The following is a 23824-nucleotide window of genomic DNA, read 5'->3' on the forward strand; positions in this document are numbered from 1 at the left end:
TTTTTTATAATCATCATGTTTGTTGGAGCATGTTGTTGTTTCCAGTTTTGGGCAAATGAAATTCTGGCGGCAGTAATTTTGTGGAGTATGAGGTATTGAATTTCTTTGGTCATTTTTTGTTTTATAATCCCTAAGAAAAATAATTCAGGATTCATATCAATTTTTTTTCAGTCATTTCCTCCAATCATTTTTTTAATTTTAAGCCAATATTCTCTTGCTTTGGGACATGTCCACCACATGTGGTAGTATGTCCCTTGTGAATAATTACATTTCCAACAGTGCAGTGGATTGTTTGGAGATATCTTGGCTAATCTCGCCAGGGGTAAATGCCACCTATAAAACATTTTATAAATATTTTCTTTGTAGGTGGCCGACAACATCATTTTATAATTTGTTCCCCATATTTTTTCCCAGTACTCCAATTCTATGTTGTATCCAAAATTTTTCATCCAAATTATCATTGTTTCCTTCACTGTTTCCTCTTCCATTTTAAATTTGAGGAGACAGTTATACATTTTGGTAATTATCTTTTCATCTGTCCCTGTTAATATTTTATCTATTTCTTGTTGTCCATTTTGAAAATCATATAATTCTAAGTCTTTTTTATATTTTGTTTGGATCTGTAAATAAGGCCACCAATCAATTTTAATTCCTTCTTCTAATAGTTCTTGTTTGGATTTCAAATTTCCTTGTCCATCTAGCAATTCTTTATAGGTTACTATTTTGTTTAAGTCAATTAAATTGGGGTAGACCAAGGTTTCCATCATCAATATCCATCTTGGTACTTTTGTGTAAAAATTTATTTTAATCTTCATCCAAATTTCTAGCAATACTTCTCTCACCTGATGTCTTTGGAAATATGTGTGGGCTTTATTCTTTCCCTCCCAAATAAAGGCGTGCCAACCCCTCTGTAAATCATGCCCCTCAATCATTAGAATTCTTCCATTTTTTAAATTTATCCATTCTTTGACCCATGATATTACTGCAGCCTGATGATAAAGTTCCCAGTCTGGGGGCCAAAGACACTCTTATTTCTAGAGTCTTGTAAGAGTTTTAATTTAATTCTGGGCTTTTCCCCCGACCATATAAACTTACTAATAATTTTATTCAATTTTTCGAAAAAGCTTTTCCCCAATTTTATAGGTACCATTTGAAATAAATATAAAATTTTTGGTAGGATATTCATCTTTATAGTAACAATTCTTCCAATCAATAATATTTGTAATTTTGCCCAACTTCTAAATCTTTTTAAATTTGCTGCAGTAGTTTCAAATAATTATCTTCCTTTATTGAAGATATTCTCGCCGTTATCCAAATACCCAGATACTTTACTTTTTTACAATTTGAATTCCTAATTTCTCCTCTAATTTCTTATTTTGGCCTTTCGTAAGATTTTTGGTGAGTATCTTTGTTTTTATTTTATGGCTTTTAAAGTCTTCAAACCTGGATGCCAGATTCAGGTCCCTGCTTGATCACAGGACTGATCAAGGACTTTAATCTAAAATATTTTTCAGCCCAATCAGAAAGCTTGAGGAAATACTAAGGAAACAGACACACAGGCACACCTGTCCATATAGGTAATACAGAAAATATGGGATAGAAACATAATGTCAGGCCTGCCTCTGTTCAAAACCCAAGAAAGAAAGACAGCTGGCCATGTAGGTTTCTATGTCCTTTTTCAACAAGGACCACCAGAACTGCCATTTGACTAGGTGTAAAGTTTTCACTAAGTCAAAGTGTCCAGCAGCTTTCGAATCATGGGCCCGTTGCAGCACAGTTCCCCTAAGACTGGCGGGGACATATAGTTTAGCGCCAATCCATGCTAGGCCACCTCGCATGGTGCACATGTTTGAGTGGAACAGGAATCAGTCATCACTTTTCAATGCTCCTTTCAGCTCCTCACTTAAGTCACTGGGAAGGTCAAGGTCCACCAGGGCAGCCAGTTGCTTGGAAGGGATAACTGGGTGGACTCTGTAATTACCTTCTCTCAAGTCCATCTTAGTAAAGATTTTTCCTTTGGCCAGATGAGCCAACATTTCCTTCATTAGGGGCAGTGGATAAACGTTCTCCACACACACCACGTTAAGCCCTTTATAGTCCAGGCATAAATAAAGACACCCATCTTTTCTTTCATGAAACAATACTGGGGTGGCCACCTGCAGCTTGGCAGGTTAGATGAAGCCCTGCTTTAGATTTTTGTCAATAAAGGCTCACAGCTCCTCCTCATGGGGTCATCGAGTAGATCTTTGGCTTAGAGTATTTCATCCCCAGAGGATTTCTATGCTGCAGTCCATGGGGTAATGGGGTGGGAGCACATCCAAGCCCCTCTAGCTGCATTCAGCTAGATTCATTCAGCTGCATTCCTCCCTGAGGTCCCAATTTTCTTTTGGGATTTTCTCCTCACCATCTAGGTGCTTGCTCGCTGCAGCTCCTAACTCTCTTGCAGTCTTGGCTCTGGGTGGGGTTTTTCCTCTCCCTCTTCCTGGCTGTGCGGAATGGATTCGTAAAAGCCCCTTTCTCCAATTCACATGACGGTTCCATTTTCGGAGCCAGGGTAATCCAAGCAAGAGGGGTCACTCTATTCCAGGGGTTACAATGAAACTCAGTGTCTCTCGGTGATCCCCCATCCACATCTCCACTGGTTCAGTTACAAAGTGAGCTGGGCCTCCCCCAGCTATCGACCCATCCAGCTGGAAAAATGCTATGGGCATCCTCAGTGTTCTCAGTCTCAGTTTCTCTACCACTTCGGGGCTAATTATACATCTTGTGCACCAAAAGGGCTAGCATCTTCCCCTGGGCGCCAGACGAAGGTATCTGCAGCTCCACTAGAATGGTCATGGGGGCTACATGCTGACTTACCAGGAGGACGTCGTCGGAGTTGGTCTCACTCTCCTCCAGGGTAGTTGGAGTTCCCAGCTCCTCCTGGCCAGGAGGGGTGAATTCAATGACCTCCACCCCTTTCAGCGCTGTTTTGTGGTGCTTTGCTGGCTACTTCTTGGGCTTCCTGCCCCCAGCAGTTGTTGGCTTGGAGTGTGGCTTGGTGAGGCAATCAGCTGCTCAGTGCCCCTCCTTCCAACACCTGAAGCATGCTGTGGATCTCATTTTGGCTGCTGGCCCACCTTTGGCAGCTCTCAGGGCCTCTTTTGGGGCAGAGGGGGAAGGCCCTGAGCTGCAGCTTCCATTGTGCCAAGATCAGTTTCCACCTCAGTCAGATCGATTTCCACCCTGGCTGCCAACATATACCAGCGTTGAAGGTCTCAAGGGGCTCCTGGGAGACACAGCTCTGATAGATTTTACTGTTAAGCTCATCTTTGTAGCACTCCATCAGGGCCTCTGAAGACCAGCATGCATGTGGCAGACCAACTCGTTAAACTCCTGTGTGTATTCTGCTACTGACCTCTGACCCTGGCTTATGGTCTTCATCCTGGTCCTAGTCTTACGTTTGGCTAGGGAGTCCTTGAACTGCACATGGAGCACCACCATAAACTGGTTGTAATCCCTCAACTAGGGGGCATCATTGTTGTGAAGGGTGACCATCCAATCTGCTGCGGTCCCTTCCAGGGCCATGGTGACACAGCTCACTTTGGCTGCCTCTGAAGCAAAATCTTCCCCATACTCCTGCATGTGATTCCAGATTTGAGCTAGGAAGAATCCCAGGGCTTTAGGATCCCCTCTGTATTTTACTCCCAGCTGAGGAACCTTTGGAATTTCCCCTCTGGGGGATGGCGCCCCCCCCCCCGAGGGGGCCTGGGCTGCAGCACCAGTGGCTTCTGGGACAGTTGCAGCTGGAGTTGCCCCTGCTGAGCTACAGGAATCACAGCTGGGGTTGCAGAGATGCCGGTTCCTCTCGCTGCCTCTCCAGTTTCTTCACGCGCTGGCAGGTCATGCTTCTGTGCAAGCCCCCCCTCCAAGCTCTCCGACTCTCGAGTGCTTCATGCAGAAGTTGCAGAGCATTGGTCAGCCAGATGTCCTCTTTGTTGGCTTCCTGCAAGGCATCATTTCCCTGCCAGCATCTGGCGACAGTCACCCCTGGCGGGTGCTCCTCTGGGTCTTCCATACATCCTATGCCTAGTGACCATCTGGCTCGGACCGGTTTCTCCTTGAGCTGCAGCTCCTCCAGCCACTCTGTCTCCTCCTAGCAGCTGTGCATTTGGTGGGAGGTCGACCCCAGGGCTCCCCAGTCTTCCTGGTTGTTCCCGTGGGTTGACATTGTGTGCTCAGCCCCCTTGGTAGACTAGGTCTCTGGATTAGCTGATAAAGCAGATCTTGCTTAATGTCAGGCCTGCCTCTGTTCAAAACCCAAGAAGCCTTGGTAGTACAGTGGTCTAAAGCACCCTGTTATTAAGACCAGCTGCCTGCAATTACTGCAGGTTCGAATCTCGCCAGGCTCAAGGTTGACTCAGCCTTCCATCCTTTCTAAGGTAGGTAAATTGAGGACCCAGTTGTTGGGACAATAAGCTGACTTTGTATAAATATACAAAAGGATGAAGGCTATTGCTTAGCACATTGTAAGCCGCCCTGAGTCTCCGGAGAAGGGCGGCATATAGATCAAATAAAAAAAAGAAAGAAAGAAAGAAAGAAAACCCCCAGCTCCATTGAAGTAGAGAAGAGGTACTTTTACTGAAAGTACTGAAATGATAGCAGTGAAAGGAAAGCTGATCGAAAAGGCGCAAAAGTTACATATTGAAAGTTTCCCCAAATCCCTCCGCCCAGGGACCCATGCTGAATGTCCAAACCACGTCCTGCATAGTGTCATGTGGAGCACATCTTCAGGTACTTTCGTCCATCTGGAATTTTAGGACAGTTGGCCTTGACTGGGTGTAAACAACTCCATTCAGCAGCGCAGTAATTCTTGAGAACAAACCTCCCTTTTAGTTCACATGTGCCTTCATCACACCAACTCATTTCCCTAACCCCAATGCCATGCCCCCCCTCCCCGTTATTATGGCAGCCAATAGCAAGCATGCTCTCGGCTTTGCTAGGCTGCCGGTGCAGAATCCCGGGAAACACAAAACTCCACTCCTCAAATCACCAAACCTGGTTTATTTTCCTGCTACACAACAGCTGCTAGTCGACACCGGAACCATAATACAAACAAAGTCGGTGCTGAGGGTGTCCGCCCCTTAGTGCCTCTTTATAGTCCTGCTGCATTCTAATTGCTGGTCTGTGTGTGTCCATAACCATTTCCAGCTGGAGGGCGTTTGTTTTGAATCTGCCGCTGGTGCAGTTGGTGTGGTTGCAGGGTTGTGACATCATCGACACTCTGCTGTCTTTAGCTGCTATCTGACTTGAGCCCTTCTAAGACCCAACATGAGCCCTTCTAAGTCCCACCACTGGTGCGTATGTTGCCTACCCGTGCTTTTCCTAATCCCATCACCATCACCTATGCCCAACCACCCCCCTCCCGCATCATTCACTTGGCATGATGTCCTTCCTTCAAGACATCAAGGTTGCTTAACACTCAACACATGCATCAAAGAGAAAACCCATGCTTGAGATCTGGCTGACATTTAACAAATTAATAGATATGTATAATTTTACATTTTTATAATTTAAGAGCATGATTTATAAAATGATTGATGCAACATAGAAAATATACTTACTGTATCTGCAGTTGTTGCTAGAAAACAGTCATACTGCTGAATATATCAATGCATGGAATATATCAATGTAGTGATACAGTTGAATCATAAAATGACTCTGCTACCATGACACTTTTTAACATTTTTAGTTTAGGTGTGTTAGGTAATACACAAAAGAGTTGGGGTACAACTGTTTATATGTGATTAAAAATAGTTCTAATATTTAATCTAAACATTACAACTGCCCTGATTCCAATCTGTCAAATTGTGTATGTATTTCAAAGGTCAGTCTGAGGATAGGCCTACATCAGGGGTGAAATGCTCCCGGTTCGGACCGGATCACCCAATCCGGTAGCGATGGAGGCGGATGGTTCGGAGAACTGGTAGCAAAAATCCCTGCCCCCCTCCCATGCCCAGCTGAGCCACACAATCATTAGAGGCTTTTTTTTAACTTTTAAAAGCATTTTTTGTACAACCTCTTCGGCTGAAAAAATGCTTTTAAAAGTAAAAAAAAAAAGCCTCTGATGATCGTGCGATTCAGCTGGGATCGTCAAAGGCTTTTTTTAAAAAAAGCCTCTGCTGATCAGGCAACTCAGCTTGGATCGTCAGAGGCATTTAAAAGAAAAAAAGCCTCTGCTGATCAGGCAACTCAGCTTTCAAAACTGGAGGAATCCCACAGAGACATATTAAATAAACCGATCACGATGATAGAGTTAACGGAAGCACGGAAGAAACAAAAGAACAACAAAGTACCAGGCCCAGACAGAATCCCAACAGAATTTTACAAAAACTGCCAGTCCCCGATAGATGAACTATTACTTCAAGTCTTTAATGATGCATTGTTAGAAGCAGAAATCCCTAAATCCTGGGCTGAAACTATTATCTCACTTATCCCCAAAGAAGATACGGACCCGACACAGGTCAAAAACTATAGACTGATTTCGCTACTAAACGTCGACTATAAATTATTTATGACAGTTATAGCACAAAGATTGAAAACAGTAATACACAATTATATACATTCCAATCAAAATGGCTTCATCCCGAGGAGACAGATAAAAAATAACACGAGAACAATTATGGAAATTAGTCAATAGGTGAAGTTTATGTACTGTATATGTAAATTTGTTTCTCGTTTGAGAGAAACTTGTATGTTTTTTAAATGTTTTTTTTAATAATAAAGTTTATTTTTTTAAAAAAAAAAAAAGAATATTATGAGCAAAAAATCGATAAAAAAGTAGCCCTAATCTTTCTCGATGCCCAAAAGGCGTTCGATAATTTGAATTGGAATTTTCTTATATCACAACTAGAGTTTATGGATTTTGGTGATAAATTTTTAAAAATGATCAAGAAAGTATATTCCTCCCAGACAGTGAGAATTGCAATTAACAGGGACATGACAGAAAAAATGGACATACAAAAAGGGGTGAGGCAAGGATGCCCACTATCTCCCCTATTGTTTATTATAGCACTGGAAGTTTTATTAAATGAAGTAAGGAAGGAAAAAGAAATAAAGGGCCTGAGGATACAGAAGGAGGAATACAAATTACAAGCCTTCGCCGATCATGTCATGTTCATAGTGGAACAGCCAGAAACATCAGGAATTAAGTTATTAGCAAAGATAGAAGAATATGGCAGAGTGGCGGGACTTAAAATTAATAGACAAAAAACCAAAGTTCTGACTAAAAACTTAACTAAGATACAAGAGACAAAATTGGAAGAAGAATTAGGAATACAAATTGCAAAGAAAGTAAAATACTTGGGAATTTGGCTCACTACAAAAGCAACAACGATTAGAGAGAATAACTATATTAAATTGACGAAACAAATTAAAAAAGATTTGGAAATATGGAATAAATTACAACTGTCACTTTTGGGTAGAATGGCATCAGTAAAAATGAACATATTACCAAGACTACTTTATCTCTTCCAAGTGATACCAATTGGCCCAGGAAAAGATTTTTTCAAGAACCTCAATAAGGTAGTAATGAAATGCATATGGCAAGGAAAGAAGGCCAGAATTAAAATAAAATGTTTACAGGATACCCAGGAAAAGGGAGGACTTGGTCTACCGGATTGGGAGCTATATTACAAAGCAGCGTCCCTAAACTGGATTAGAGAATGCATTGACCTAAAAAACAAGAGAATGCTATATCTAGAGGGATTCGATTTGAATAGAGGCTGGCATGCTTTTTTTGTGGGAAGGCACAGACAAGAAACATGAGTACTTTCAGCGACACATTATAAGAGGTTCACTATATAAAACGTGGCAAGAAATCAGAAAGCAACATTACACCAAAATCCCACGATGGCTATTGACTATGGAAGCCTTAATCTACCCAAATACCATAGAAATAGAAAAGATGAGGAGTTATCAAGAATTACTGAATAGTGAAGGCAACTTATATACAAGACAAGAATTGGAAAATCGGGGTATAGTTATTGAATGGTGGCCTTACTTTCAAATAGAGTCAAGATACATAGCAGACCGGACACAATATGGATTTCAAACTGAACCAAATGAATTGGACAAGATATTAAAAAGTACGGATGAGAAAATGATAACTAAAATTTACAGATACTTAATAAAATATAAATTAGAGGAGGAAACGGTGAAAGAAAATATGATAACCTGGGCAAGAAATATAGGACACAACATAGAATTGGACAAATGGGACAAATTATGGACAGAGAACTATAAACTGACAATGTCAATACTGTATAAAGAAAACCTTTACAAGATGTTCTACAGATGGCACGCTTGGCTAAAATGTTTCCAAATTTGTCCCCAATGTGTTGGAAATGCAAGTCACAAAAGGGGTCATATTATCACCTCTGGTGGTCTTGTAGAAGGGCGCAACATTACTGGCAAGAAATCAAGACAATGATTGAAGAAATAACCAAACAGAAGATCAAAATGAAACTGGAGTTCTTTTTATTTGGAATGATCACACCACAATATACTAAAAAGATAAAATATCTTATTATTCATATCTTGACAGCGGCACGTATAGTGTACGCTCAAAACTGGAAATCCAAACAATTACCAACAGAAGAAAAAATAATTGCGAAAATAACAGAATGTGCAGAAATGGACAGACTTACAAAGGAATTACATGAGAAAGACGATACCAATTACTATTTAGTCTGGCAAAGATGGTACTCCTGGGTAGAGGGAAAGTTAGGACTAATAAAATAATGCTTTTTAAACAGTTAGAATGATTTCTAGAAAGTTATATAAATGTAATTGATATTTTCAGACAGAACAAAATCTAAAAATAGAGTATAAATTTAAGACTTAGATATGCATAAAGGTGTAAATTATGGGTGCCAAGTGCGCAAGTTGAACCATTACTTCCATCTCACCAGTAAAGGGGGCAGACCATCGAGCCAAGCCGCTGTGAGAGGGCGGTATGACTTATCCCTCCTCCCCCCTTGGACTGTGTCGACCTGGAGACGGACTTGGCCTCTGTTGTGAGAGAACAGCGGACTGGGTCTTGAATCCTTTTGTGGCTCCTGTCTTTTTATGTTCTCCCTTGGACTTTTCTATATGGACCCTTTAGGGGACGGTCACCCCATCCCTGCGGCAAGATGTACACAGCAGCGGAGCTTCTTGGTCTGCGAGATTCCCCCCTCTCGCAGGCTTGGCCCTCCACGTTATCGAGGGCCTACCTCGATGACAGATTTTGGAATCCCGAGAGGTGGCATGCCGCAAAGAGGGGGCTGAGGGGTTTTTTAAAATTGTTTTTATGTAAATTTTTAAGGGGTTTGGGGAGGGGGGTGGGGAGGGAGGCCAGTCTGGCTGTTAATGGTGCCATAGGGGGTACGGACTCTGGGGGAAAGGGGACTGTTAGAATGCCCTCTACTGAGGGCTTCTCCATCAATACGCTGAGTGGGAGGGGCAGGTATGGCAGGAGCAGGGGGCCATATCATGTGGTGGGGGCACGCGCTCGCTATCCCCGAGCGATTGCGTGCCCCGGTCCCCTTAGCTCTTCCCGTTCCTCAGGCTGCTTAGAGTCTCAGGGCCCAAGTCTCCGGCTGATGTTGTGTAATGCCAGGTCCGTAGTAAATAAAGCCCCCCTCATTTGTGATCTTATTCAGGAGGGGGGAGCGGACCTGGCAAGTATTACGGAGACCTGGTTGGGCCATGAGGGGGGGGTTCCCCTCGTGGAGATGTGCCCATCAGGCTTCCGTGCATTTCATCAGCTGAGAGCTCAGGGCAGGGGTGGGGGGGTGGCGGTCATTATAAGAGAGGGTCTTGATCCGAGGGAGACCACTGTGCCTCAGATAGCCAGATGTGAGTCCCTTTTCGTGAAGTGGGGTCGTGGGGTGCAGATGGGTCTGTTGATCACGTACCTGGCTCCCTGCCACATGGCGACGACCCTGCCCGAACTCCTCAATGTTATAGCTGAGGTGGCGGCTGATACCCCCAGACTTGTGGTCATGGGGGATTTCAACTTGCCATCCATTGGTGAAACTTCTGAGGTAGCTCGGGAGTTCATGGCTTCCATGACGGCCATGGACCTGACCCAAGTAATTCACGGCCCTACTCACATGGGGGGGACACACTCTGGACTTAGTTTTTGTCTCTGGTCAGTGGTTGAGTGGCCTTGATATAGGGGATATAGATACTGAACCCTTGTCATGGTCTGACCACTCGCTCCTTCGACTTGACTTTCTGACCGCCGCACCCCATCGCAGGGAGGCGGAGCCGACCAGGTGGTTCTGCCCCAGGTGCCTGATGGATCCTGATAGGTTCCAGATGGAGCTTGGGCCATTTCCTGAAACTCTAGCTCATGACTCGGCTGATGACCTGGTGGCCGCCTGGGATAGTGCGGCTGCCGGGGCTTTGGACCGGGTCGTGCCTTTGCGACCTCTGACCCGGCACCGAACTCACTTAGCTCCTTGCTTCTCCAAGGAACTGAGAGAGATGAAGCGCCGGAAAAGACGCCTAGAGAGTGGTTGGAGGGCCAGCCGTTCCGAATCCGACTTGACACTGGTAAGGTCTCATATTAAGACCTACCTAGTGGCGATAAAAGCGGCGAAATCTAGCTATTTTGCCGCTCTTATCGTGTCATCAAATAACCGCCCAGCCGCCCTGTTCAGGGTGACCCGCTCCCGGCATTGGTCGCATTGGTGGATGATCTCTGGAGGGCTCGGGATAGGGGTTATTCCTCTATCCTGGTCCTGTTAGACCTCTCAGCGGCTTTTGATACCATTGACCATGGTATCATGTTGCGCCGGCTGGAGGGACTGGGAGTGGGGGGCACCGTTTTGCGGTGGTTCTCCTCCTATCTCTCCGACCGGACACAATCCGTGTTGACAGGGGGGCAGCGGTCGACCCCAAGGCGCCTTGTTTGTGGGGTGCCACAAGGGTCGGTCCTCTCGCCCCTCCTGTTCAACATTTATGTGAAGCCGCTGGGTGAGATCATCCATGGTTTTGGGGTGGAGTTCCATCAGTACGCTGATGATACTCAGCTGTACATCTCCACCCCAGACCATCCCAACGATGCCTTGGAAGTGATGTCCCAGTGCCTGGAGGCTGTGCGGGTCTGGATGGGGAGAAACAGGCTTCGACTCAACCCTTCCAAGACCGAGTGGCTGTGGCTGTGGCTGACGCCATCGCTGGTTATTGGGGGCGAATCATTGGCCCCCACGGAAAGGGCCTGCAACTTGGGCATCCTCCTGGACGCACGGCTGTCTTTAGAAGGGCATATGACGGCCATGGCCAGGGGGGCTTTTTATCAGGGTCGCCTGATACGCCAGTTGCGCCCCTTTCTGAATCGGGACTCCCCACGCACAGTCACTCAAGCACTCGTCACCTCTCGTCTGGACTATTGTAACGCTCTCTACATGGGGCTCCCCTTGGGGTACACCCAGAGGCTCCAACTGGTGCAGAATGCGGCTGCGCGGGGGATTATGGGAGCGACTGGGCGCTCCCACGTGACTCCTCTCCTGCACGAGCTGCATTGGTGGACTTCCGGGTGCACTTCAAGGTGTTGGTGACCACCTTTATAGCGCTCCATGGCTTAGGGCCAGGGTACTTACGGGACCGCCTTCTGCCACCAATAGCCTCCCACCGGCCAGTTCGCTCCCACAGAGAGGGCCTCCTCAGGGTGCCGTCGGCTAGACAATGCCGGCTGCCGACCCCCAGGAGGAGAGCCTTCTCTGTGGTGGCACCTACCCTTTGGAACAATCTACCCCCAGAGATACGAGTGATCTCCGACCTCCGGACTTTTTGTCGGGCCCTAAAAACTCATCTCTTTCAGTTAGCCGGTCTCTCTTGATTTTATGATTTTATGGTTGGTTTTAAATTTTGATATGGATTTTAAATTGATAAATTTTAAACTATGGGCCAAATTTAATTATTTTAAATCTATTTTTAATCGTACTTTATGTATAAATGTTTTTATTTTGGCTGTTCACCGCCCTGAGTCCGAAAGGAGAAGGGCGGTATAGAAATTTGAATAATAAATAATAAAATAATAAATAAATAAATAAATAAATAAGTAAATATAAATATGTACAGTGAAAAACAGGTGAAATAGAAAACAACCACTGATGCAACAGCTTCCAGAAGTCAGTCAGTGGACTGAGTTAGTGTTGGTTTGTTTTTGTTTTTTTTGTTTTTTTCCCCCTCTTTTGTATTGTCTTAATGTATTCATGTCTGTATGTATTTTTGTTACATGTTTTTGTTTAACTTATAAAACCTTAATAAAAAAAAGAAAGGAAAAAGAAAAAAATCCTCTGCCGATCAGGCAACTCAGCTGGGATCGTCAGAGCCTTTTGAAAGCATTCGCCGAAGAGGTTGTAGAAAAAATGGGTTTAAAAGTAAAAAAAAAAAAAAATTGGCCACGCCCACCCAGTCACATTACCCTTCCCCCCACCAAGCCACACCCACAGAACCGGTAGTAACAAATTTTAGATTTCACCACTGGCCTAAATGATGAAGATTTATATTGAATTATAATATGTATTTATTTCCTAGGGAAGAAAAAGAGCAGTGGATCCGGGCCAAATATGAGCAAAAACTTGCTCCATTGCAATGTTTAGACCTTTCTTTAGGTCAGCACCTACTACGAGCAACTGCAGAGGAAGATTTGCGGACTGTCATCCTGCTTCTTGCACATGGAACACGTGAAGAAATGAATGAAACCTGTGGAGAAGGGGATGGGAGATCAGCTTTACATTTGGCTTGCAGGAGAGGAAATGTCGTGTTGGTGCAGCTCTTAATTTGGGTAAATAAGTACCACATGAATTTAAAACAAGCTTGCTAAAAATTTTCAAATTGCCAGTGTCAGTGAATCAGATAGCCAGATGCTGTTGCATTTGCTTCCAATAGAAGAAAACCCTGATATGAGATATTTTTTATTAAAGACACAGTCCTGCTGATACCCCTCAAATCTATTTTGGATTCTCTTATGACTGATTTTGGTGCAGATCTTAAGATATGATCTCATGTCATTTTGATATGAATTCACTCAGACCAAAGATATAGGAGCAGCAATGCAGTTCCAGGGTTCTTTAGCAAAGGATGTGGTAAAAGCAGCCCAGATTTAAAATCCTCAGATAAGAAAGTGGGCCTTAATTTAATGAAAAGTCTTTTTCTTATAGATTTTTCTGTCTGCTGCTATTCAGAAGTGATTGCAGGGCTTGAAATGTTGTCTATTCTTTCCACAGTATGGTGTTGATGTTATGGCACGCGATACCCATGGAAACAGTGTTTTAGCCTATGCGAGACAAACAACAAGCCAAGAATGCATTGATATCCTCCTGCAGTATAGTTGTCCGGATGAGCGCTTTATCCTTATGGCTACTCCCAATTTATCCCAGAAGAATACTAATAAGAACAACACCAGTGCAAGGATGCCTTCCATCATTTGAACAATTTAGTTCTTTTTCTCCTTCTTCTACAACCTTGTATTAGCTTGAAAGTGGAAATCTAAATGTTTCTTTAAAATTGCTTCTCTTCTTCCTCTTTTCATTTCCACCAGGATATTGTTAATTAGCACCGAGAGTGTTAATACACAAGGAAAAAGAATTATAGAAACCATATTTACAATGATTTTGAATGAAAAAAAATATACATGGGAGAAGATAAAGAGGGATCATGGATATACTAATGAAATAGCTCATGACGGGGGACCATTTTACTGGATGTCTCTAGGTGGGATTTTTAGGAGTATTGCATGAGAGTTACTGGAGAGAGACAATACAGGGAAAAGGAGGGGGGGAATGGTAACTTTCTTTAACTGACAGTTAAGCGCATTCATACATTTCATCTCTACCAAACTGAATATTTGGGTTTCATTCTCTTTTCCAAAGAGCTTGACGGCATAAATCAGAGGAAAGCACAGAGTTTGTCAGGTCTGAAGCTCCTATGATGGTATGTGTCAAATCAGTTGTAGCTAATCTGCCCAGAGAGAATACTGGCTTCATTACACTTATATAGTTGAGTTCTTCCAGCATTACTGCTGTTTAATAGAACATGATTAGTCATCATGGAGAAAAAGGCATATTAGCTGAGGAGGTAGTTACATGGCACGCTTCAGTGATTGCTTGGATGTGATTGCAATATTCTTAGAAGCATTATATTATCTCAGACAAGTTCTTTCAAGCACTTGGAGCCTTCCTTTCTAAATTCACTGTCATAATTTAGTATCTGTTTAATTTTTCAGTCCAAAGAGAGAAAATCAGTTGCTGAGCATTATTTGACTACAGCCTCATTGGTGGAAAAACAAAATAAAAAAAAATAAAGATAGCCATGAAATGCAAAGAGGAATAATGAATGCTGCTAGATAAAATATATTTCATGTACATTCATGAGAATAACTATATAAAAAGCCTTCTTTTTTTAATATTGTGTCATTTTCACCAAGAAAAATTAGCTGGGATCTTTCCTGTGCATTTCCTAAATTAAGCAGATTTTGCATTGTATTCCTTGGTTAAAAGTATAAAGAAATGAATTAGAATTCTAAATGTTCATAAATATGCATTTTTTTAAAGTACATACACTTTTGTTAATTTATAAATTGCAATTAATGTAAAATTGCAGAGAGTTTTTATAATTTGCAGATAATTTTTATAATTTGCAGAGAGTAAAATAATTTGCAGAGATCTAAGGATCACAAATCATAATGATAAATCATGGAAACAATGCCAGATTTTTATTCCTTTGATGGAGACTGCATCTGACAGTATGGCACATGTTTGTTTATACAAAAATGGTCATGAAATATGATTGGAAGGGCAGGATATTGCCTTCCAGAAGCACAAATATCCACTGCTTATTGTTGTGGCACTGTATACTCTGAGTGGAGGAAGACTGAAGTCTATAAGCAAAGAATGCAGAAAATGAGGCATGTCCTAGTTACTTTGATATTATTCTTTTAAAGGGAATATGGCTTCTTGCATTCCAGAACAATTTGGCTGAATAGGCTCACTTGGGAAGAATTTAACATTTAATTATAGATTATAATCATTTCATTATTTTAAATAGCACTGAACTATTTCTTGTTTTTCCTTTCTTTGTATGAGCAAAGAAAAACATAGTATTATAGACAATGAAGATTTGTTAATACTAGATAGAAAAAGTTATAAGCAATTTTTTAATGATCAATTGAACAGTTTCATTATATTTTTTTGTTTGAAGGGAAAGTATTTGGAGAAATACAGTATTGGATTACAAATATAATGATAAGATAAAAAAAGATTTTGAACTGTTTCTTGAAAAATTAAGAAACTGTTGAATCACTTATTTATTGGCATGTTGTTCCTTGGCTTTCTGTTTTCATATATTGTGTTTCTCAGCATTTTTTTTTAAAAAAATAAGTTTTATTAAAAAATTTCCCTTTCATCATACATATTTTATGAACATAATGCTGACCGGGTCACATCTTATACATCTTATACATAATCAAAATCATCATTATAATATATCTTAATCCTTTATCACAAATTAATCATTTTTCTCCATTTCTTATTGTTTCAACTTCTGCCACATTATTTTTTTTCCACATCATTTTTTATCATTTTCAGTTTTACATTGAAATAACATCACTTTAAGCCTTATATTTCTTCTCAATTACAATTGCTCCAATTATTTACCATCTTTCTTCATTTCCAGAAGTGTCCCTTTGATTCCTTCTTCCCAATCATTAGCATTAAAATATTCATCCTAATTTACATTGTTATCAAAATTAATAATATTATAAAATTACTTTTCACCTTTCCATCTGCTGTAGCTTATCACAGACATATTCTGTTCCTTCTTCTTTAAAGAAATAATCGCTTTCATGATTTCAACATTCTTATTCTCTTTACAGCTAGCATTTGAGATGTTCATTTTAATTTACATTGTTAACAAAATTAATATTGTCAACTTACTTATTATCACTTTTCAATCTGTTAAAATTTAGCATAGACAAGTTCTATTCATTCATCTTTATCATATAATCACATATAATCATTTTATGCCATATCTTGTTTTTTCAACTTCTACCATATTATTCTCACATATTTTCCCCCATTTCATTCAATGCTTTCATCTAACTAAGATCACAATATATTCTATAATTCTTCTCTCTTACCAATTCAATATTTAAAATTCCATTCTAGTGTAAAAAACTATCAAAAACACTATTGTTATTATATTGTCTATTTTCTATTCCCATTCATTAATATATATTTACTAACATTTGCCTCATCATCCTTCTTCTTTAACCATCATCTCTCAGTCTTTTTAGCATCCCCTTTTCTAGTAGTTTTTGCCCGACCCTTTATCTCATTCTAACTTCTCAATTCTCTCTTTTTTTTCTTTTTGTACATATTACATTTCATCTTCTGGCTTCCTTTTATTATTTTTTTTGTTGTGTTGTTTGAACTTCCCTCACCATAGTTTTCCCTTGTCTCTTCCAGATATTTCCCTTTTTCCCTATTATCTGCTTCTTTTTTAGGAGAGATTTCCCCCCTTTCCTCTCTGCTCTTATACATTCCCAAAGATTTCTATAATATTCTCTATCTGATTTCTATTTTTTAACACTTTCTCTTCAACATTGTTAATTTCTTGTTTCTCTTCTAAATTTCCCTCTTCCAGTTCCTCTTTATTTTCTTTTTCTGAAAATTTAAATGAATTTTCCACTTCTTTTTTGCCTATTAAAGATTCACACATACTTTTAAGCATCAAAAGTAACTCTTCATACATCTACAACTCCATTTTGTGACAATTTAAAAAGTTATTAATACCTCCAATTATATATCTGTGCAATTATCCAAAATTTAAAGTCTATGTAATTTTCTTATATCTCCTCTTCTTTTCTTCTTGAAATATTCCTTTGTTCTTCAAAATCAAAATATTCTCGATTATTAATTATTGTCCAAATTCAACAACAGTCAAATCCAATTGTGAAGCTATCTTCCAGAAGAGAAGGGAAATGAAACCAACACCCTAATAAAAAACACAGTCACTCCTTAAATATTTTCACAGTGTCCAAATTATCTTCTTGTTTATGGCCAAGGTCGAAATTTCCAGCTGTTTTCTGTTTTGTCTATTTAAATAGAGCATCACAGTACTTTTTCTTTTCTCCAGCAGATGGCACTCTCCATTTCCAGTCTATTAAATCCAATTGTTTATCAAAATATTCAGTATTTTTTAAAAACCTCTTGTAAATTGTTGTCTTTTTTCCGAAAATCATTTATTCCCTTTTTGAAATATTTTGCTTTTCCCAATTTTCCAAATCCAAGACTTCCTCTTAGATTCTTTATAATACAGTCCACTCTTTTTTCTGCGTGTGTGTTTTTTCCCTCAAATGCCAGATAGCCGCTAGTCCAAGTTCAATAATTCTTTTAAGACTTCAATTTCCATTTTTCTTAATATAAATTGGCAGTTATCTCACCCAGTTCTAGCACTCTGCCCAAATGCCACTCCTGCTCAATTCTTCAGTCCGATTGTCCCAACTTCGTAGCAACCATCATAAATTGGCCACTTCAGGAAAGCTGTTTCTGTTCCAGCAAGGAAATTGCCAATTCCTTGCAGTCCATGAAATGCCTCTCCTTTCTTCACCATCCCTACAAGACGGCTATGGTTTGAAAGCCTCCCGGCAACAGTTCGTCCAGCTGGATTTCATGCGGCTCATCGGAACCCGCTCTTTTCCAGTCCATTCTGTTGCGATGTCAACCGGAAGTCATTTCTCAGCATTTTAAAGGGATAGAAATTCTTTATGATGGCAATCTCACAACATGAATATAAGTTAATCTTTTAGAACATATTCAAGCATAGCAGGGTGTCTGCAGCAAGCCAAGGTTTGTCAAAATGGTTACAATGTAAACTGTACTCCTTATGTACTATCATGGGATGTCATGAATGCAGTACAAAAGAGGTGGAATTTGCATTGCAATCTTCAGCCACATATTTTATTAGTTGCTCCCTTGAGCCTGCTATCTATGAAACAGACACTAGTTTAAAATATTTTTCTTCACAGTTCATATTTGATAGCGCTACCTATTATCTTCCATTCACAATATAAGCTAGCTAACATGTTCTTGAATACCTGCACCATTTGCAGGGGAAGGACAGAGAATATCTACTGTCTTTGAGAGAGGCACTGGACTTCTTTTAAGTGACACTAAAGCAGGCCTGTCAAACTGGCAGTCCGCGGGCTAGATATGGTCCACACAGGCCATACCTACCCCAGCTCCGCAAAGGCAAAAAACATTGTGATACAGCATGATATGGCCCGTGATGTGATCAGGTTTGACACTCTTGCACTAAAGTATCATTTCAGTGGCGAGGTTACAACCTAGGTTGTTGAGAAAGTTATCAAGCATGAACTTTCCCTCTTAATTATAGTTATCACCAAGACTGAATGAAATTACCCTCTTCAGTCTATACAGCATCTTTTGTAAATGTTCCCAAATTAAAAGATTTCTCAATCAAAAATACTTCTCTTAATAGTTTCATAAATTTAACTTTTTAAAATCACTTTTTAATTATTACTTTGAATCTTTTTGTATGAAACACTAAGGATCAGTTTATTTTCATTAAAAAATTGTAGGCAGGTGGGTAGGAAGGAAGGAACTTAAGTTGATGGAAGTATTTAAGATTTCTATTGAGAATATATACCCCAAACCCAGAATAATTCCTATAATTAAAGAATTGTAATAGTTAAGTTTGGATTAACATCATTATTTTGACCTAAGTGAAAGTGTTGAATGTTGGTGAGGAGTTTTGAAACTCTCTAAGGAAGTTTTGTGGGATACATTCAAGCTTTAGGACATCCTTCTTGTTATCCTGCTATAGTTTATGTGTTTCTACACTGGGAAATCTTTAGACGATCACTTCGTAAGTGATTCTTCATCATTAATCTACCTTGAGCTGATCCTTGATGACCACACTGACAAATCTATGTTGTTTTTTTTTGGCAACAATATGGAAGAGGTTAGTCATTGTCTTTTCCAATATTTTAATTTTCCAGCCTAGTGCCATCTTTACAGACCTGGGGCTTTCTGTTGGTTTTTCTTTTCTTTTTTTTTTTTTTAAATACTTTATTGAGTTTTCTAAAACAAAAAAGAAAATATACAATCTATCTCTCCTTTCGGAGGTGCAGTGTTTATACAATATAGTGAAACAAAAGTTAAAAAGACTTCATCCTTAACTATACATTATTTTATACAATACAACTATAATACATGTGCCAAGTCAAATTCTATAGTCATGTTTTCGTCTTATTGTTCAACCAGTGATACCAAATACCCCATACGTCATAATATTTTGAGTTGTCCTCGTTTTTTAACTCACTTGTCAGTTTCGCCATTTCTGCGCACTCTAGGATCTTATTTATTAGAGTTTCTTCTGAGGGCATAAGTTTGTTTTTCCAGCATTTTGCGAAAGCTAATCTAGCCGCAGTTATAATCTGGATTATCAGTTGGGTTTTGTTGTTATTAAAGCCTTCTTCGGTTATGCCTAGGAGGAAAAGCTCTGGGGCTAGGTCTACCTCCTGTCCCGTTATTTCACAGAGCCAGTGTCGGATTTTGGACCAGAACTTTTTAGTCTCAGGGCAGGTCCACCATAGGTGGTAGAAGGTGCCGACCATTTTTCCACATTTCCAACATGTGGGAGAGAGATTTGGAAACATCTTGGCTAGCCTCGCTGGGGCTAGATACCACCTGTGTAACAATTTGTAATGATTTTCCCTAAACGTTGTCGATTTAGTTATTTTGTAGTTTCTATTCCAAGCTATCTCCCAATCATTAAAATTTAGTCTATGTCCTAGATTTTTTTCCCAGATGTTCAGTTGATTTCTTGCTATGGACTCTGCCCTATATTCATCTAATAGAAAGTTATAGATTTTCAATAACATTTTCTTATCTGTTCCCCAAATAATTTTGTCAAAGTTCCCAAATTTCGCTGCTATACCAAATTTGTCTCTGTCTTTTTGGAATCTTGAGTTGATCTGAAAATAGTTCCACCAATCCAAGTTTAGGCCCTGATCTCTCAATAGATCCAATGATTTAAGTTTCCCTTCTTCATCGAGGATATCCTTGTATGTACCCCATTTGTACTCATCTCTCCTGTTTGGTGCCGCCAACGCTTCCATGATGGAAAGCCAGTTGGGTACTTTCGTATAGATCTTCTGTCTAATTTCGACCCACGTGTGAATAAGGGTCTCCCTAATTTTATGTTTATGAAAATAGGATTTTTTCTTGTTCTTTATATCCCAAAGGTAGGAGTGCCATCCTTCTAGAAGGTCATGTCCTTCCAAGGTCAGGGTTCTCCTATCTTGTAACTTGATCCACTCCTTAATCCAGATTATTTTTGCCGCCTTTTGGTATAGTTCCCAGTCAGGGAGCCCAAAACCTCCCAAATTCCTTTTCCCTTGGAGTATCTTAAAAGAAATCCGTGATTTCTTGCCCTCCCACAGAAAATTCCTGATATGTTTGTTCAGGTCCAAGAAGAATTTTTTATCTAAAGATAACGGAATATTTTGGAATAGGAACAAAATTTTTGGTAGGATATTCATTTTAATCGCTGCAATTTTACCAATCAGAGACAATTTGAGCTTTTTCCATCTTTCAAGATCTTGGTGTGTTTTCTGCAGAAGGGGGATATAGTTATCATCTTTTAATGAGGAGAATCTTGCGGTGATCCATATTCCCAAGTATTTTATTTTCCTAACTGTCTGGAGGCCTAATAAATCTTCCAATTCTTCCTTTTGAAGGTCTGTCATGTTTTTCACTAATAGTTTAGTTTTATCCTTATTGAGTTTAAGGCCCGCCACCTCTCCATATTCCTGTATTTCCTGCATTAATTTTCCACCGGATTCTAATGGGTCTTCCATTATGAGGGCTACATCGTCAGCAAAAGCTTGGGTTTTGAATAATTCGTTCCTAATCTTTAATCCTTTGATATCATTGTTAGCTCTTATTTTTCTAAGTAGCACCTCTAGCGCCAAAATATATAATAAGGGAGACAGGGGGCATCCCTGCCTCACTCCTTTTTGAATCTGGAACAATTGGGTTCTGTCTCCATTCACTAGTATATTTGCCCTCTGGTTTTTATAGATATTCTCAATCATCTTCCTAAAGTTAGTACCGAATCCCATTAGGTCAATTTGATTTATCATAAACGTCCAATTCAAGTTGTCGAATGCCTTTTGGGCATCGACAAACATTAAGGCCAGCTGTTTTTCAGGATGTTGTTCGTAGTATTCAAAGGTGTTTAAAACTATTCTCAGATTATCTCTGATCTGTCTCCCTGGGAGAAAGCCATTTTGATCTTTGTGTATCCACCGATTTAAAATGTTTTTGAACCTTTCCGCAATTATATTCATGAACAGTTTATAATCTGCGTTCAACAATGAGATAGGTCTGTAGTTGGATATCTGTTTCGGGTCGGCACCCTCTTTCAAAATAAGCGTCAAATACGCTTCCCTCCACGAATCTGGAATTGTGATACCCGCCAGAGCCTCATTCAGTATTTCTAGTAACTCTAATTTTAGGGCGTCATCAAATTTTTGGTATAATTCCCCGGGAAGACCATCTGGGCCTGGAGTTTTATTCTTCTTTATTTTAGAAAGGGCCATATTTAATTCCTCTATAGTGATCTTTTCATTTAACCTTTCCTTTTCTTCTTCCGGGATTAACGGTAGATTAGCATCCAACAGGTACTGTTCTACCTTGCTTGACGCAATTCCTTCACTTTTATATAAGCCTTCATAAAACTTTCTTATACTCTCCAATTTATCTTCTTCCTTCGTCAGCAAATTACCCTGGGAGTCTTCTAATACTAATATTTGATTTTTTTCCTTCTCTTTTTTTAGTTTATATGCCAGCCATCTCCCTGACTTGTTAGCGTTCTCAAAACAATAATGCTTGGTTCTTTTTATTTTTTGCGCCATTTCCTCTTGGTCCAGTAAATTCAATCTATGTCTCGTCATCGACCACTGTTGTTTGATCGCCTCATCTCCCGGGCATTGCTGGAGTTTATCTTCAGCTTGCGATAACTTATTAGTGAGCTCTTCTCTAGCCTTTCTTTTTTCCTTGTTTTTGAAGGCGGCATATGAGATGGCAACCCCTCTCACATATGCCTTCATAGTGTCCCACACAATTTCTTTGGCTGTCTCTCGGTTTCCATTTTCTATGAAGAAGCGTTTGACTTCTTCATTCAACTTCAGTATAAACTCTTCTTCATATAGCAGCTTAGTCCTTAGGCTCCATCTCTGTTGTATTTTCTTTGTATCGTGGTGCCAGCTAATTTCAAGGAACTTATGGTCTGCCCAAGCATTTATGCACATGTTGACCTTTTTAATTTCTAGGCCCAGTTTTCTGGTAGCCCAGACCATATCTATTCTAGACCAAGAGTTTTGTGGCATTGAATAGAAAGTAAATTGTCTGTCATGGGGGTGTAGGATACACCACATATCGACTAGGTTTATCTCGTCCACTAAATCAAAAAAGGACTTTGGTAAGGGAGATCTTTTATTCTTTTTAGTTATATCACATTTGTAATCGTATTTTGGATCTATTATTCCATTAAAGTCCCCTAACATACATATTTCGTAATTTGCCCAATTTGCCAGCTGTTCATGTAATTTCCGGTAAAATTTCCCTTGTTTTTTATTCGGGGCATAAACCCCAACCAATAACACCTTCGAATTACCTCTCGTTATTTCTACTATAAGTATTCTCCCTTTTTCATCTTTATATTTACATTCTGCCTCTATTCCTTTCTTAACATAGATAGCCACCCCGCCTTTTTCTTTTCTCAGCTAATGAAAAGAATACTTTACCAAATTTAGTATAATTTAAATAGTTGGCTTCTTCTTTTTTTTATGTGGACCTCTTGGATACAAATTATGTCGGGATTTTGTTTCGCCAATTTCGACAATACTATCCTCCTTTTTTTGTAATCATTTAAACCGTTCACATTTAATGATAAGATCTTAGTATCGTTCATTCCTGTAACTGTTCTCTCACTGGTCTAATTTTTTTCCCCCTTTCTTCTGTGTCTTCCTTTTTCTTCTCCTCTTCTATATCTTCTGTTGTGATTTGTTCTTGAGATGTCTCTTCTTCCGTATTTTCTATTTCGTTTTCCTCCTTACTAATTTGTTCCTCTTCACCTCCCCTTAATTGCTCTAGGAAGTCTTGGGCATCGCTTACACAATCGATTTTGATTTTCCTCCCTTGCCAGGAAATAAGCATTCCTTCTGGCAAAAGCCACCTAAATATTATACTTCTCCTGTTTAGTTGGTTTGTCAAAAATCTATAGTTTTTCCTCCTCTCCCTCACTCTCCTTGGAATTTGTTTTAAGATGTTCACTTCTTTTCCCCCAAAGATAATTTTTTCCTCCCTGGCAATATTATACAAAATGTCTCTCACTTTTTTCCTAGCGAACCGAACATGAACTTCTCTAGGAAGCCTATTCCTTCTCACGTAATTTGTTTGGACTCTATAGATTTCGTCGATCTCTCGAATTATTTCTTGCTTATCCTGTTGGAGAGTCACTGCAATCAACTCAGCCATCTTATCTCCTAAGTCCTCTTCTTTGTCTTCCACTATGTTTTGGAATCGCAAGTAAAATGAGGCCTTGTCCATCTCGAGTTGAATTAGGGCATCTTCCGTTTCTTTATTCTGCGCCAACAGGGTTTGATCAACCATGTCCAGTTTCTTCTCATTTTTTTCTATTCTTTGTTCCGCTTTTTGAATTCTGTTCTCGTTACTAGCGATCGAAATTTGAATCTCATTCA

At 39.9% G+C, this 23824-nt stretch overlaps 1 protein-coding gene across 1 annotated transcript in view; it reads left to right on the plus strand.

The window, feature by feature from the left end:
• LOC148116651 (arf-GAP with GTPase, ANK repeat and PH domain-containing protein 1-like) overlaps positions 1-13545 on the plus strand; it is a 1231127-nt gene extending 1217582 nt beyond the window's left edge. The window contains 2 exon segments of the mRNA XM_087887143.1: positions 12571-12820; positions 13263-13545. Coding sequence (XP_087743269.1) covers positions 12571-12820; positions 13263-13466 — 454 coding nt within the window. The 3' untranslated portion in view covers positions 13467-13545.
• The last annotated feature ends 10279 nt before the right edge of the window (positions 13546-23824 follow it).

The sequence above is a fragment of the Pantherophis guttatus genome, chromosome 1 (assembly GCF_059756535.1).
Source record: "Pantherophis guttatus breed Tessera chromosome 1, ASM5975653v1, whole genome shotgun sequence".
Classification (NCBI taxonomy): Eukaryota; Metazoa; Chordata; class Lepidosauria; order Squamata; family Colubridae; genus Pantherophis; species Pantherophis guttatus.